This window comes from Hypanus sabinus, chromosome 1 (genome assembly GCF_030144855.1).
Source record: "Hypanus sabinus isolate sHypSab1 chromosome 1, sHypSab1.hap1, whole genome shotgun sequence".
Lineage (NCBI taxonomy): Eukaryota > Metazoa > Chordata > Chondrichthyes > Myliobatiformes > Dasyatidae > Hypanus > Hypanus sabinus.
Window position 1 is genome coordinate 118,432,479 of NC_082706.1, and position 15,187 is coordinate 118,447,665.

Genomic DNA, 15,187 nt, shown 5'->3' on the forward strand with positions numbered 1-15,187 from the left:
TATGGAAACATGACACCAATGATAATGATCAGCCACTATCTATGTTCAGCAGAGCAGATCCTGATGGCTCACTACCACTTCTAGTACTTATCTTTTTGTGTTCTTATGGAAGTGGTGGTCAAGTAAATGTTGAAGTAAAAGATCTGATATGATCTTACTGAATGGTGGAGCAGGCAAAAGAGGTCAAATGGTTTGTTTCAGTTTCTGCTTGCATCGATCGATGTAGCTAATCAGACAGGCCTTCCCTTACCACTGTCCCTGGTTTAATAAATGGGGAGGAAGGGGAATTGTTTTTTTCATTATCTTCTATCCTTGAACAAACAGACGCGCATTGTCAGTAAGGCACTTTCACACATGAAGAATGGGCTATTTGACAAGGTAACTTGATCGTTAATGCCCATGATACTGTTCCCATTCACACTAGTCCTTACAGGGCAGGGAGAGAGTAAGATTTGAAGGGAAAAAAACAATTATATTTATGTTTCTATTGGAATGATATGACAACGTCAACTAGTTTTTAAAGGACAAAACATGATATCTTTAAAAGAAATGATCTGAAGGATTGTAAACAGAGCATGAACTGTGTAATATAAGAAATGACTATTTGTCAACCTTGCCTTTATTATATGACAAGATTGGCTTTCAGTCAGAACCTCTAGTTCTTTATATATCCGTTGGAAGCAGTAACCTTCCACTGAACATGACATTTAGGTAGTCAGATCTCTGTTGTTTTGGTCAGTGATCTTTTTCTCTGAATGCAGTTTCTTTTTCCCTATCACATTTCTTGTGACTTCAGTATTTGTGCTATTTAGAGTCAAGGAGTCACAAATACCATAGCACAGAAACAGGCCCTTCAGCCTGTCTAGTCAGTGCCGAACCATTATTCTGCCTCGTCCCATTGTCCTGCACCCAGACCATAGCCCTACTTACCCCTCCCGCCCATGTTGCTCCCCACCTTTGCACGGCAACTCATTGCACACTTTCACCATCCTCCGACTCTCACCCAACCTCAGTGCTTGAATTCACCTTATCCACACCCCTCATAATTTTGTATACCTCCTCTCAGTCTTCTACATTGTAAGGAATAAAGTCCTAACCTATTCAAACTTTCCCGATTGCTCAGGTCAAATCCCAGCAACATCTTTATAAATTTTCTCTGCACTCTTTCAGTCACATTTACAACTTTCCTGCAGGTAAGTCACCAACGCTGCACACAAAACTCCAAGTTGGCCCTCACCAACATAACAATCTAACTGCAGTACTGAATACCTTGATTTATGAAGGCCAATATGCCAGAAGCTTTCTCTACAGTTTGTGACACCACTTTCAGGTAGTTATGAATCTGTATTCTCTGATCACTCTATTCTACTGTACTTCTTTGTGCTCTACCTTGCACTGTGTAACACCTACCCTGGCTGGTCCTTCCAAAATACAACACCTTACTCTTGTCTACATTAAGTTTCGTCTGCTATTTATCTGGTCCAGCTGATCCAGAATCCACTGCAAGCTTGATAGTCTTCTTTGCTGTCCACTACAACCCCAATCTTGGTACCTTCCACAAATCTGCTGATCCAGTTTACCACATTATCATCCAGATTGTTGATATGGATGACAAATAACAAAGTACACAGCACTGATCCCTGTGGCATTGCACTGGTCACAGTCCTCCAGTCAGAGAGGCAACTATCTACCACCACTGTATGCCTTCTCCTGTGAAGCCAATACCTAATCCAGTTTACCACCTTATCATGAGTGCCAAGTGACATTCTTGACCAGCTTCCACGTGGGACCTTGTCAAAGGCCTGGCTGAAGTCCATGTAGGCAACATCCACTGACTTGCCTTCATCAACTTTCCTGGTAACTTCCTGGAAAAACTCCTTAAGATTGATTAGACATGACCTAACACTCACAAAGACACGTTGACTATCCCTAATCAGTCCCTGTCTATCCAAACTCTAATGTCACGGTGTGAGTTGACAGGCGACACTGAACTCAGGTTCAGAACAATAACAGACCCCCATGTAGAGGCAGAAACAAGAGTTTATTCCAACAGAATATTGATGGCTTGACTGAACAACACTCTGAGATAAATCCTTCTTGAACCACACAAGAAGCCCACAATCTGCACTAAATGGAAGTCTGCTTTAAATCAGCACAGTACACTGAAAACCCATACCAGTCAAAGTAAACTTTTCAAGATTAAGAAGGCAAAAGGGCTTAATGACTCTAGATAAGACAACAATTAACAGGTGCAGAGGCTCATAGGGCATATGTCAATTTATATATCCTGTTCCTTAGAATAGCTTCCAATAAGTTTCCCACTACTGATGTTAGGATCACCAGCCTATAATTTCCTGTCTATTCTTAGAACCTTTCTTAAAATTGGAAGAAAATAGCTATGCTCCTTTGATGACTCAGCAATAGTTGGGTGTATAATGGAAGGATGAATACAGAGCCCTGGAGGAGGACTTTGTCAAATGGTGCAACATCAGTAAGACAAAGGAGATGGTGATGGACTTTCGGAAGACTAAGCCTGCACTGCTCCCTGTTATTATTGATGGTGAGGACCTACAAGTACCTGGGCTGCACTTGGGTGAAAGACTTGAGTGGAACACTAACACAGAGGCTGTGTACAAGAAGGGCCAGAGTCGCCTCTACCTCCTGAGGAGACTGAGGTCATTTGGAGTGTGCAGGCCTCTCATTCACATGTTCTACCAATCTGTTGTCACCAGTACAATCTTCTATGCAGTAGTGTGCTGGGGCAATAGCATCAGCATTGGGTGATGCCAACAGGCTCAATAAACTGGCTCTGTTACAGAAGTTAAACTGGACACACTGGAGGCTGTGGTAGAACAAAGGACCCTACAGAAAATCCTGACAATTCTGGACAATGTTTTTCACCCTCTGTATGCCACCTTGACTAAACAGGGAAGCAATTTTAGTAATAGACTAAGACAACTGCACTGTTCCAAAGAGCGCTATATGAGGTCATTCTTACCCTCAGCCATTAGGCTCTATAATGAGTCAACCCTTAGCCATGGAAGTGATGACCACCTCCTGTTAGACTGTGTATGGTAACTTTTTTTTATTCTTTCTACTAGTCTTGTAATATTTATATCTGTGCACTTTTAATGCTACTGTGACACTGTAATTTCCTTTGGGATCAATAAAGTATCTATCTATCTATCAATCATCCTCTGGCACCTCACCAATGGCTAAGGATATTTTAAACAATTTCTGCACACTCGCCTCTCACAGGGTCCGAGGCAACACCTTGTCAGACTGTGGGGATTTATCCACCCTAACTTGTCTCCCAATCCAAGGACCAAATCTATCCATAATTGCCTTGAAACAAATGTCATTATGATATCTAGGTTCAAAGTGTTCTCCTACAAAAACCTCTGTCAACTTGCCTGCTTCATTCCCTAATAGGAAACCTAGTATCACGCTCTCTCTAGTTGCAACTTCAATGTATGACTAAGGAAACTGTTTTGAACACATTTGACAAACTCTGTCCCATCTAATCCTTTGATAGTATCGGAGTCTCAGTCAACATGTGGGGAAGTTAAAATCTCTTACTATAACAGTCTTAAATTTCTTGCAACAGTCTGCAATATCTCTACAAATTTGCTCTGCTATATCCCATGGACTGCTGGGTGGTCTACGATATAATCCTATTAACGTGGCCATACCTTTTTAATTCCTCAATTCTAACCATAAAGCCTCACTAGATGAGCTCTCCAGTCTGTCCTGGCTGAGCACTGCTGTGACCTTTTCCTTAACCTGTAACACCACCCCTCCCCCTTTAATCCCCGCCCCCCCTGCTCCATCACATCTGAAACAATGGAATCCCAAAACATAGAGCTGCTAGTCCTTCCTCTCCTGCAGCCAAGTCTCACTAATGGCTACAATGTCATAATTCCATGTGCTGATCCATGTCCTAAGCTCATTTGCCTTTCCTACAACATCTTTGCACTGAAATATACACAGCTCTGAATATTAGTTCCACCATACTGATTTGACTCACTCTTTTGATTCTAGTCTTTCTATATAGGCTTAGCAACATCTTTCTCCTCAACCACTCCACTATCTCTTCTGGCATTCTGGTTCCCATCCCCTGCAATCTAGTTTAACACCCACCCATGCAGCATTAGCAAACCTTCCTGCTAGGATATTAGCTCCTCTCCAGTTCAGGTGCAAACCCTTCTCTAGAGATCCCACCTTCTTTGGAAGAGAGTCTAATAATTCAAAAATCTAAAGACTTCTCTCCTATATCACCTCCTTAGCTGACAGTTAAGTTGTATGATTTTCCTATTTCTGGCTTCACTAGCAAAAGGCACGATCACAATTCTGGAAATCCTGTCCGTTGACTTGGCACTCAATTCCCTAAGCTGACTGCAGGACTTTGTCACTTCAATGCAAGAACTTGGATCAATTTGCAACTGGCTGCATTGATGATCAGTAATAGGCATTCCTAGACAATGCACAAAATACTATGATGGAAACCAGAGCTGCCAACACCTTGCTCCAGTACGGTTCCTCAGTTACAATCCTAACAGTTCACATCTCATTGCACTACTGTGACATTTACATTTTCCACATCAGAATTGTCATGGCCTCTGCAAACTAGATTGTCAATTTAATGGCCCAGTATCACAGAGTCATACAGTAAAGAAAGAGACTACTTGGTAAATTAAGTCCATGCTAAGTCATCTATGCTCTTCTCATTTACTAGTACATACTCCTTGGCTTCTGTTACCTTGGTGATTCACATGGTCATCTAGATACTTTTACTTCGTTTCTACCAGCTTCTACCATCTACTCAGACTGTGGGTAACAATAGCTTCTGACTGTGGGCTTGCAAATACTGGAAACTGAGTTTAAGCTGTTCAAAATTAATTTCACTATGAGCCACAATAACCCAGGAGAAAGAAAGGCAAGTAATTTGCTGAAAGCAGTAATCAATCTGTTCTGTTCTCATTATTGACACTTGATGCATGTGCACACCACTGGGAAAAAAACAAAGAAACCCCAAATCACAATGAAGGACTGGTGAAAATTCCCAGTTCCTTATTCGTAGTGGGTTTACAACTTTGAACCAAGCCTCATGGTTCAACTAATGATTCAACTATCAACAACTGAAACATATGTCTATAACCATATATAATAATCACAGCACAGAAACAAGCCATCTCGGCCCTTCTACTCTGTGCCGAATGTTTACTCTCACCTAGTCCCACCTACCTACACTCAGGTAGGGAATGGAGGTACCCTCCATTCCTTTCCTGTCCATATACCTATCCAATTTTTTTTTAAATGACAAAATCGAACTTGCCTCTATCATTTCTACTGGAAGCTCGTTCCACAAAGCTACCACTCTCTGAGTAAAGAAGTTCCCCCTCGTGTTACCCCTAAACTTTTGGCCCTTAACTCTCAACTCATGTCCTCTTGTTTGAATCTCCCCTACTCTCAATGGAAAAAGCCTATCCATGTCAACTCTATCTATCCCCCTCATAATTTTAAATACCTCTATCAAGTCCTCCCTCAACCTTCTACGCTCCCGAGAATAAAGACCTAACTTGACCAACCTTTCTCTGTAACTTAGATGCTGAAATCCAGGTAACATTTTAGTAAATCTTCTCTGTACTCTCTCTAATTTGTTGACATCTTTCCTATAATTCGGTGACCAGAACTGTACACAATACTCCAAATTTGGCCTCACCAATGCCTTGTGCAATTTTAACATTACATCCCAACTCCTATACTAAATGCTCTGATATATAAAGGCCAGCATACCAAAAGCTTTCTTCACCACCCTATCCACATGAGATTCCACCTTTAGGGAACTATGCACCATTATTCCTAGATCACTCTGTTCTACTGCATTCCTCAATGCCCGACCATTTACCATGTACGTCCTATTTCGATTATTCCTACCAAAAAGTAGCACCTCACACTTATCAACAGAAAACTCCATCTGCCATCGTTCAGCCCACTCTTCTAACTGGCCTAAATCTATCTGCAAGCTTTGAAAACCTACTTCATTATCCACACCACAACCTATCTTAGTATAATCTGCATAGTTACTAATCCAATTTACCATTCCATCTTCCAGATCATTAAAGTATATGACAAACAACATTGGAACCAGTACAGATCCCTTAGGCACATCACTAGTCACCGGCCTCCAACAGTTATCCACCACTACTCTCTGGCATCTCCCATCCAGTCACTGTTGAATCCATTTTACTACTTCAATAATAACACCTAAAGACTGAACCTTCCTAACTAACCTACCGTGTGGAAACTTGTCAACGGCCTTACTGAAGTCCATATAGACAACATCCACTGCTTTACCCTCATCAACTTTCCTATTAACCTCTCCAAAAAATTCAATAAGATTTGTCAAACATGACCTTCCTTGCACAAACCCACATTGACTGCTTCTAATCAGACCCTGTCTATCCAGATAATTATATATACCATCTCTAAGAATACTTTCCATTATTTTACCCACCACTGACATCAAACGTACAGGCTGATAATTGCTAGGTTTACTCTTAGAACCCTTTTTAAACAATGGAACCACATGAGCAATACGCCAATCCTCCGGCACCATTCCCGTTTCTAATGACATTTGAAATATTTCTGTCAGGACCCCTGCTATTTCTACACTAACTTCCCTCAAGGTCCTAGGGAATATCTTGTCAGGACCTGGAGACTTATCCACTTTTATATTCTTTAAAAGTTCTAGTACTTCCTCTTCTTTAATCATCATAGGTTCCATAACTACCCTACTTGTTTCCCTTACCTTACACAATTCAATAGCCTTCTCCTTAGTGAATACCGAAGAAAATAAATTGTTCAAAATCTCCCCAATCTTTATTGACTCCACACATAGCTGTCCACTCTGATTCTCTAAGGGACAAGTTTTATTCCTCACTATCCTTTTGCTATTAATATAACTGAAGAAACTCTTTGGATTTATTTTCACTTTACTTACCAAAGCAACCTCATATCTTCTTTTAGCTTTTCTAATTTCTTTCCTAACATTCTTTTTACATTCTTTTATATTCCTCGAGCACCTCATTTACTCCATGCTGCCTTTATTTATTGTAGGTATTTCTCTTTTTCCGAACCAAGTTTCTAATATCCCTTGAAAACCATGGCTCTCTCAAACTTTTAACCTTTCCTTTTAACCTAACAGGAACATAAAGATTCTGTACCCTCAAAATTTCACCTTTAAATGACTTCCATCTCTCTACTACATCCTTCCCATAAAACAAATTGTCCCAATCCACTCCTTCTAAATCCTTTTGCATCTCCTCAAAGTTAGCCTTTCTCCAATCAAAAATCTCAACCCTGGGTCCAGTCCTATCCTCCTCCATAATTATATTGAAACTAATGGTATTGTGATCACTGGACCCAAAGTGCTCCCCAACACATACCTCCGTCACCGGAACTATCTCATTCCCTAACAGGAGATCCAACACTGCCCCTTCTCTAGTTGGTACCTCTATATATTGCTGCAAAAAACTATCCTGCACACAGTTCACAAACTCCAAACTATCCAGCCCTTTTACAGAATGCGCTTCCCAGTCTATGTGTGGAAAATTAAAATCTCCCACATTCACAACCTTGTGCTTACTACAAATATCTGCTATCTCTCTACAAATTTGCTCCTCCAATTCTCGCTCCCCATTAGGTGGTCTATAATACACCCCTAGAAGTGTTACTACACCTTTCCCATTCCTCAATTCCTCCCAAATATTCTCCCTAGATGAGTCCTCTAATCTATCCTGCCAAAGCACCGCTGTAATATTTTCTCGAACAAGCAATGCAACACCTCCCCCTCTTGCCCCTCTGATTCTATCACACCTGAAGCAACGAAGTCCAGGAATATTTAGTTGACAATCACACCCCTCCTGCAACCATGTTTCACTAATAGCTACAACATCATATTTCCAGGTATCAATCCATGCTCTAAGCTCATCCACCTTTCTTACAATGCTCCTAGTATTAAAATAGATGCATTTAAGAAACTCTCCACCTTTTCCTCTCTGTTTATCCCTAATGGTGCAAACAACTTTATTATATTTTTCTTCCTTCTCCCCTACATCTTCAGTCTGAGCACTCCCCTTCTCTATCACCTGCCTATCCTCCCTCACACACTCTCTACTAGCTTTCCCTATTTGTGAACTAAACTCCTTTCCCCTAGTCTCATCAAATTGATTCCCACCCCCCAACCATTCTAGTTTAAAGTCTCCCCAGTAGCCTCCCCGCCAGGATTTTGGTCCCCCTAGGATTCAAGTGTAACCCGTCCTTTTTGTACAGGTCACACCTGCCCCAAAAGAGGTCCCAATGATCCAAAAACGAATCCCTGCCCCCTGCTCCAAACCTTCAGCCATGCATTTATCCTTCACCTCATTCCATTCCTATTCTCACTGTCGCGTGGCACAGGCAGTAATACCGTGATTACTACATTTGCGGTCCTTCTTCTCAACTGCATTCCTAACTCCCTATATTCTCCTTTCAGGACCTCTTCCCTTTTCCTACCTATGTCATTGGTACCTATATGTATCACGACCTCTGGCTCCTCACACTCCCACTTCAGGATATCTTGGACGTGATCAGAAACATCCCAGACCCTGGCACCTGGGAGGCAAACTACCATCCGGGTCTCCTGACTGCATCCACAGAATCGCCTTTCTGACCCCCTATCGAGTCCCCTATTACTACTGCCTTCCTCTTCCTTTCCCTACCCTTCTGAGCCACAGGGCCAGACTCTGTGCCAGAGGCACGGCCACTGTTGCTTCCCCCAGGTAGGCTGTCCCCCCGCCCCCCCCCCCAACAGTACTCAAACAGGAGTAGTTATTGTCAAGGGGTACAGCCACTGGGGTTCTCTCTAGTACCTGACTCTTTCCCTTCCCCCTCCTAACCATGACCCACCTGTCTGCCTCCCGTGGCCCTGGTGTGACGACCTGTCTGTAACTCCTCTCTATCAACTCCTCACTCTCCCTGACTGGATGAAGGTCATCGAGTTGCAGCTCCAGTTCCCTAACACGGTCCCTTAGGAGCTGCAGCTCGGTGCACCTGGCGCAGATGTGGACGTCCGGGAGGCTAGGAAACTCCAGGACCTCCCACATCCGACACCGAGAACAACTAGCTGCCCTCACACTCGTACTCCCCCTTTCCTCAAATAACAGGAAAAACTGAAACCTAACCCTACCTTGCCTCGCCCGTTTCCACCTAAGCCCATTGAACCAAAGCCCTTAAGCCTTCACTCTGTTCCCGGCTCACTCCACTGCCCTCAAAACGACGCTGCCTGCTGTATAAGGCTGAGTCCTTTTAAAATTTTCCCTGCTTCACTGCCTGACGTCACACGACTGCACAGTCCCGCCTCTCTTAACTCCAATGAGAAGAAAAAATCAAAATGGCTCCCGTTCTGGTCCTCCGACTTCCTTCACCAAAATGTCTAATTTAGTAAAAGAACAGACCAGGTGCCTCGTTTTGAAAACGTGTTATTGATTGAATAAACTGGTGATGTAATCAATGCTGGCTAGATCTGATGACACAACAACCTCTGCTCTGCTGTCTAAAGTAATTTATTGTAACTGACATCTTTGGAGATTAGTTCAAATTGCCAGGTACTCCAACAAAGCCAGACTCAGTTTGTGCATATGCTGTGCCACACTTACTACTCCACAAACTCAGAAGGTGCTTTCTTGGTCTCCTGACAGAATTTCAGCTGATTTCACATGCCAGATATTTCAAGACAGTTGTTGTGAACTTTTTTTTTATTAGAAATAATGAGTCTTGTCATGCAGATTACATTACATCTTGGTGAACAAGTTAATAAAACTGTCAGTGCAACATTTATTGCTGCATGATATTGTGCATCTGTCTCAGTGTTTTTTAACCAGATGCTCCTACTTTATTAAAACCTACATAATGTTTACATACATATGCATATAAATGGCTGCCAGTTAAACCTCTGTTTCAAAATTAAAAATGCATATTTACTTTACCAATTTGATTAGTAGTTTTGTTCTGGAAACCTGACAGAAGTCAGAAGGATGCATTCCAGCACAAAAATCTAGGTAACTTCAGGACACAGGGAAGTTCAGTAGCCATTTTCTCTTTCCCTCTCCTAATAACTCCTGAACACAAATCTGTTATTATAACTAATCCTGACATATTCAATGAAAGTCTCATGTGCCTTTGTTTCCTCCAGACTAGATTATTCCAATGTGCAGTTGTGGCTGGAGTTTCAAGTACAATATCAGGCCATAACGTGCAAAAGCAACACTCCTAGACAAGAATATGAAGAGAAAATGCTGGAAACACTCAGTAGGTCAGACTGCATTTGTCAAAAGAAACAAGATTCATGTTTCAGATGAAGTTTGATGAAGGGTCTCAGACCTGGTTCTCCGTCAACAGATGCTGCCCGACCTACTGAGTGTTTCCAGCATTTTTATTTCTTATTATTTGAGATTTTCAGCATCTGCTGTAATTTTTGATTTTCATTATTAGGCTGGTTCATGCAACATTACTGGCTGGCTGCAAGATGTGAATCAGCTTGTTCTGGACTTCTGGACCTTCACCGTCAGTTGCAGGGGAGATCCTGGCAGTTGGGGGAATCTCCCGCTTCCCCAGTGGAGTGTAGGGGCAGAGAATTTTGCATCCATAACTCTTGCTTTACAAAAGGGGTACCAGCAGATGGGGCTCGTCAGCCTTGGACGGCAGCCCATGTAGGAGAAGGAAAGCCTTGATTTTAAACTTCCGCTGCCTGGTGGACATACCCACCTATGGGAAAGGCTTTGGGACTAAACCCCGAGGAAGAAGTCCAGAGCCAGGTCGGTTTCATGTTGTTCACAACTTCACTCTGGCAACCTCTGCAATGATACTGGAGCCAAACTGTAATGGTACTTGCCCTTCCCTTGGACTACAACAGTGACCTAGAGAGGGGAGATCCCACTGTTTGGGCAACAGCCAGTTCTTCAAATCTTCCAGAGGCTCAAGCCCATCATCCTCTGGGATCGACAGCTGCCTACTCACCTACAGTATGTAGCAACCCCCCGTTCAGTCAGTACCTTGCCTGAAAAGATTAACGGCTGATTTCTTTTTATTTAATCTTCATGTGTTTAATTAAGTTCTATTTCTGAACTATGTTTTAAATTCCTGTACTCAGGGCAATGTGAAAATAACAATTATCCAGCCAACACATTTTTTGGTATATAATGGGAAACCTGAGGACACACAGAGAATGAGCCACCTCCACACAGACAGTAGCAGAGGCCAGGATCAGGCAGGTCAAATGCAGCAATGCTACTCTTTATGCTGTCTTTCACTGGGAGCTTTTTACTCAGCATTTACCCAAGAGGACATCCCATAGTGACTTCCTCAGTGTAATCACTCCACTGCACTCAAGGAATAATTTTAAGAATGGTGAGACCCCAACCCCAGGTTCACCAACTTTCAAATATAATACTATTATTATATATTTGTGAATAACTATGACATTCATAGTCAGCAGCATGTTCTATTAATAAAAGGAAATCTGCCTAAAATGTATGCACATCTTTTTCTTAGTAAAGAAAATCTAAAAAATCTGCGGCTATTCAATTAAATAATCATTATCTGAGTCGTTTGTGAGGAGCTACTGTGCCTGTGCTTGGTCTGACCTGGTGTCATGGAATTTCCTATAGAGTTCAAGCTGAGGAACCCAGTAGTGCGGGCAAAGGGGTAACCAGCAGGATAGGAAGAATCAGTAAGGTAGTTGGAAGTTCACAAGTTGCCACTGCCAGCTTTAGCCTTCACAGGAACCTGAACACTGAGTAACCCTGGGTTAACACTCAATTACAGTCCTTGTCACTGACATTAGAATGGAAGATCCAGGACAAATGTCTTAGACATTCAAAAACAATCATTAACAAAAATAATTCCAACCTATAACAGTTACAAACATAATAAAGATTTTACATTTAAAACCTTTTTCTAAAAGTCATTATCTAATTCTTACCTGGGTCCCTCACAACAGTCTCCTAAAAGTAAAGTAATGGGGAATCTTTCCTTACACTATACCCAACATGGCACAGGATATTGATGAAGATTCCCATTGTAAATTGTGGGGAATTGCTGCAGCCTCTTATTCTCATGGTCTGTATTAACAACACTGCTGGCAAAATAACAATAAACCATTCATAGCAACTTCTGGATTTCTATGCTTCTGTGTATGTGTGTGAAAATCTACCAACATGTTGACAGATTTTTCACTAGTTTTGCTGACAGTTCTTTGCAAATCCGGGCCATGTTTATTACCACCACTATTCATTAACTGCTCAGTGTTCTACCAGTTGAGAACTCATATTTACTTTTTTAAGAGTATGAATGAGTTGCAATTTGTTCATAATTGGTAGAACACTTCATTTTCAATGGGACACTGTATGAAGCAACCAGATCTTTAATCTACTGCTGAATTTCTGAAACATGCCAACACTGAAATCTCTAATAGTGTTACATATACTTTGAAGGAAGTACTGATGGATTCTATGGAGAAATTATTAGATTAAATTTACACAATTATAAAACCTGAAAATTGTAAATATGCTTGCCAACTAAGCCCCATAGTACTTAGGATACAAGACAAATGAATTAGATTTTATATGCTGTAGGAATAATTGGATAATTGTTTAAGCTTGTGTTAAACTGTTCAGCATGTCATATCCTTTTTTTTCAATTGATATATGGAATATCTGTAAGAAATTCTAAAATGGATTTGAGTTATGATTCAACACAATGAGAATTAATTGTCAGGTTTGAACTGTTACCTTCTCAGAGATAAAATAAAAGCATGGTATTAAAACTTTGAAGGAGGATAAAGCTATTTGGGCTTTGAATGAGAAAACTGTGCCTGAATTTGAATGCAGATGTCGGATGATGAAGGTATGAATTTCAAAACTCACTGTCATTTGTTGGCTTCCAAACACCACCAATTACTGATGCCTGAGATGAAGATCCCTCCCCTTGAATGGTGTGCTGTAGGCATGAGAACACTTGTGTACACAACTGTAGTTATTTGCCTTCAAGGCAAAAATAACTAATGAGGCAGTGATAAGAAGCAGCAAAGCAGAGCACACACTACGTAAAACATGAAGGCTTATCTCTGGCCGGCATCCGTCTGGAAGCTCTGTTCTGCAGGATCCATTGCTTGCAAGTCTTGTGCACTCAGGCCCTCACTATCTTCAAGGCTCCGTTCTTCAGGCACCTGTTTCATCTGACACGTCCAACCCTCTGACCCCAAGTATCTTGCCAGCCAGTGCTCTAAACCAGCCCCAGCCTACTCCCAGTCCTTGACTCATATTTCCAGCGGCACACCAAAAGCATGCCCATTGTTTTGGTTCTCGGGTACAACTGGATATTCCTGTGGTAGGGACAGGATTGTAGCTACACCTACCTGGTTTTTCACTGAGTTTGTACAAAAAAGTCTTGCGAGGATCAGCCTGGTCCTTGAAGGTTAGTTGTAACAGTGAGCTTGACTTTTTTAGTTTCTGCATGAGCCAGAGGCCTGGGATGGTAGAAAGGATATAATTAGCAACTATAAGTATTGAAACTCAAGCAGTTCTCCTGTCAGGCTTACAATCATGATTAAAGAGCTAAAAACAAAGACCGAATCAGCCACAAATTTGCACATATAATGCTCATCAGGGAGTTCTTTATCCCTGGGTTGAATCACACACTTGAGAGGCTAAAATAGTTTAGCGGAATGGGCAAAGAAGTGGCAAGTGAAATACAATGTTGGAGAGTGTATGTTCATGCACTTTGGTGGAAGAAATAAACGGGCAGACTGTTACTTAGATGGGGAGAGAATTCAAAATGCAGAGATGCAAAGGGACTTAGGAGTCCTTGTGCAGGATACCCTAAAGGTTAACTTCCAGGTTGAGTCAGTGGTGAAGAAGGCAAATGCAATGTTGGCATTCATTTCTAGAGGAAGATCAGGGATGTGATGCTGAGGCTCTATTAGGCACTCATTAGACCACACTTGGAATATTGTGTGCAGTTTTGGGCTCCTTATTTTAGGAAGGATATACTGACATTGGAGAAGGTTCAGAGAAGATCCACAAGAATGATCCCAGGAATGAAAGGGTTACCATATGAGGAACATCTGGCAGCTCTTGGGCTGTATTCCCTGGAGTTCTGAAGAACAAGGGGGGATCTCATAGTAACATTCCGAATAGTAAAAGGTCTAAACTGATTAGATATAGCAAAGCTATTTCCCATGGCAGGGGAGACTAGGACAAGAGGGCACAACTGCAGGATTGAAGGACATCCATTTAGAACAGAGATGCAGAGAAATTACTTTAGTCAGAGGGTGGTAAATCTGTGGAATTTGTTGTCACAAGTGGCTGTGGAGGCCAAGTCATTGGGTGCATTTAAGGCATTTAAGGTGCATTTAAGTCCTCATTGGACTCCACTCTCTCATCCTACACTGAGCCATCGGCAACCCTTCCCACAGTCATCTGCTGAACTTGGGTCCAAACTCTTAGCTTTCTCAGTTAACAGTCCCTAAGCAACTTGATAGCATGAAGTCCTGACCTGCAGCTATCCCATCCTTTGGCCCTCATCCCTATGCACTGTCAACATGCTCCAATGTTCTTCTCTCTTTGTCATTGTCCAGCTTCTAGCCCAACTGACAACCTCACCTCCACCATAGAACCAACTGCAGTGCTAAGCTTCATTTACAAGGCAATAGACAAACAATACACCCATTAGTTCTAGGCTCAGATACAACTGCATTTTCTTGAGGTAAGTGACAAACTAGAGTGGTTGCTGTCTTACCATACAGCATTCCTTCAGTAGGACAGTAAATGCAAATTTGTATTTCTAGACCAGTGTTAATGACTGATTAGGTTCTATCTGGCATGTTTTCAATGCATATCAGAAGAAGTCTGATATAGCTACAGTTTGCTGCTTTGAAGGAGCAAGGAATAGCAATGAAAAGTGGGTGGTAGGTGTATGGAACCAGCAATCAGAGCAGGTTATGTATTCAGGTTCAAAACATTTGGACAAGTATATGGATACGAGAGGTTTTCACGAACATGGGACAAATGCAGACAAATGGGATTAGCTCAGGGGGTACCTTGGTCAGCATGGAGTTGGACTGAAGGGTCTGTTTCGTTGCTGTATA

At 41.9% G+C, this 15,187-nt stretch overlaps 1 protein-coding gene across 2 annotated transcripts in view; it reads right to left on the reverse strand.

Annotated features, from left to right (window-relative positions):
- fam135b (family with sequence similarity 135 member B) overlaps positions 1 to 15,187 on the reverse strand; it is a 381,705-nt gene that overhangs the window by 9,486 nt on the left and 357,032 nt on the right. For both annotated transcript variants that reach the window (XM_059975315.1, XM_059975310.1), the window contains one exon: positions 13,457 to 13,567. In XM_059975315.1, coding sequence (XP_059831298.1) covers positions 13,457 to 13,567 — 111 coding nt within the window. The remainder of the gene's footprint in view (positions 1 to 13,456; positions 13,568 to 15,187) is intronic.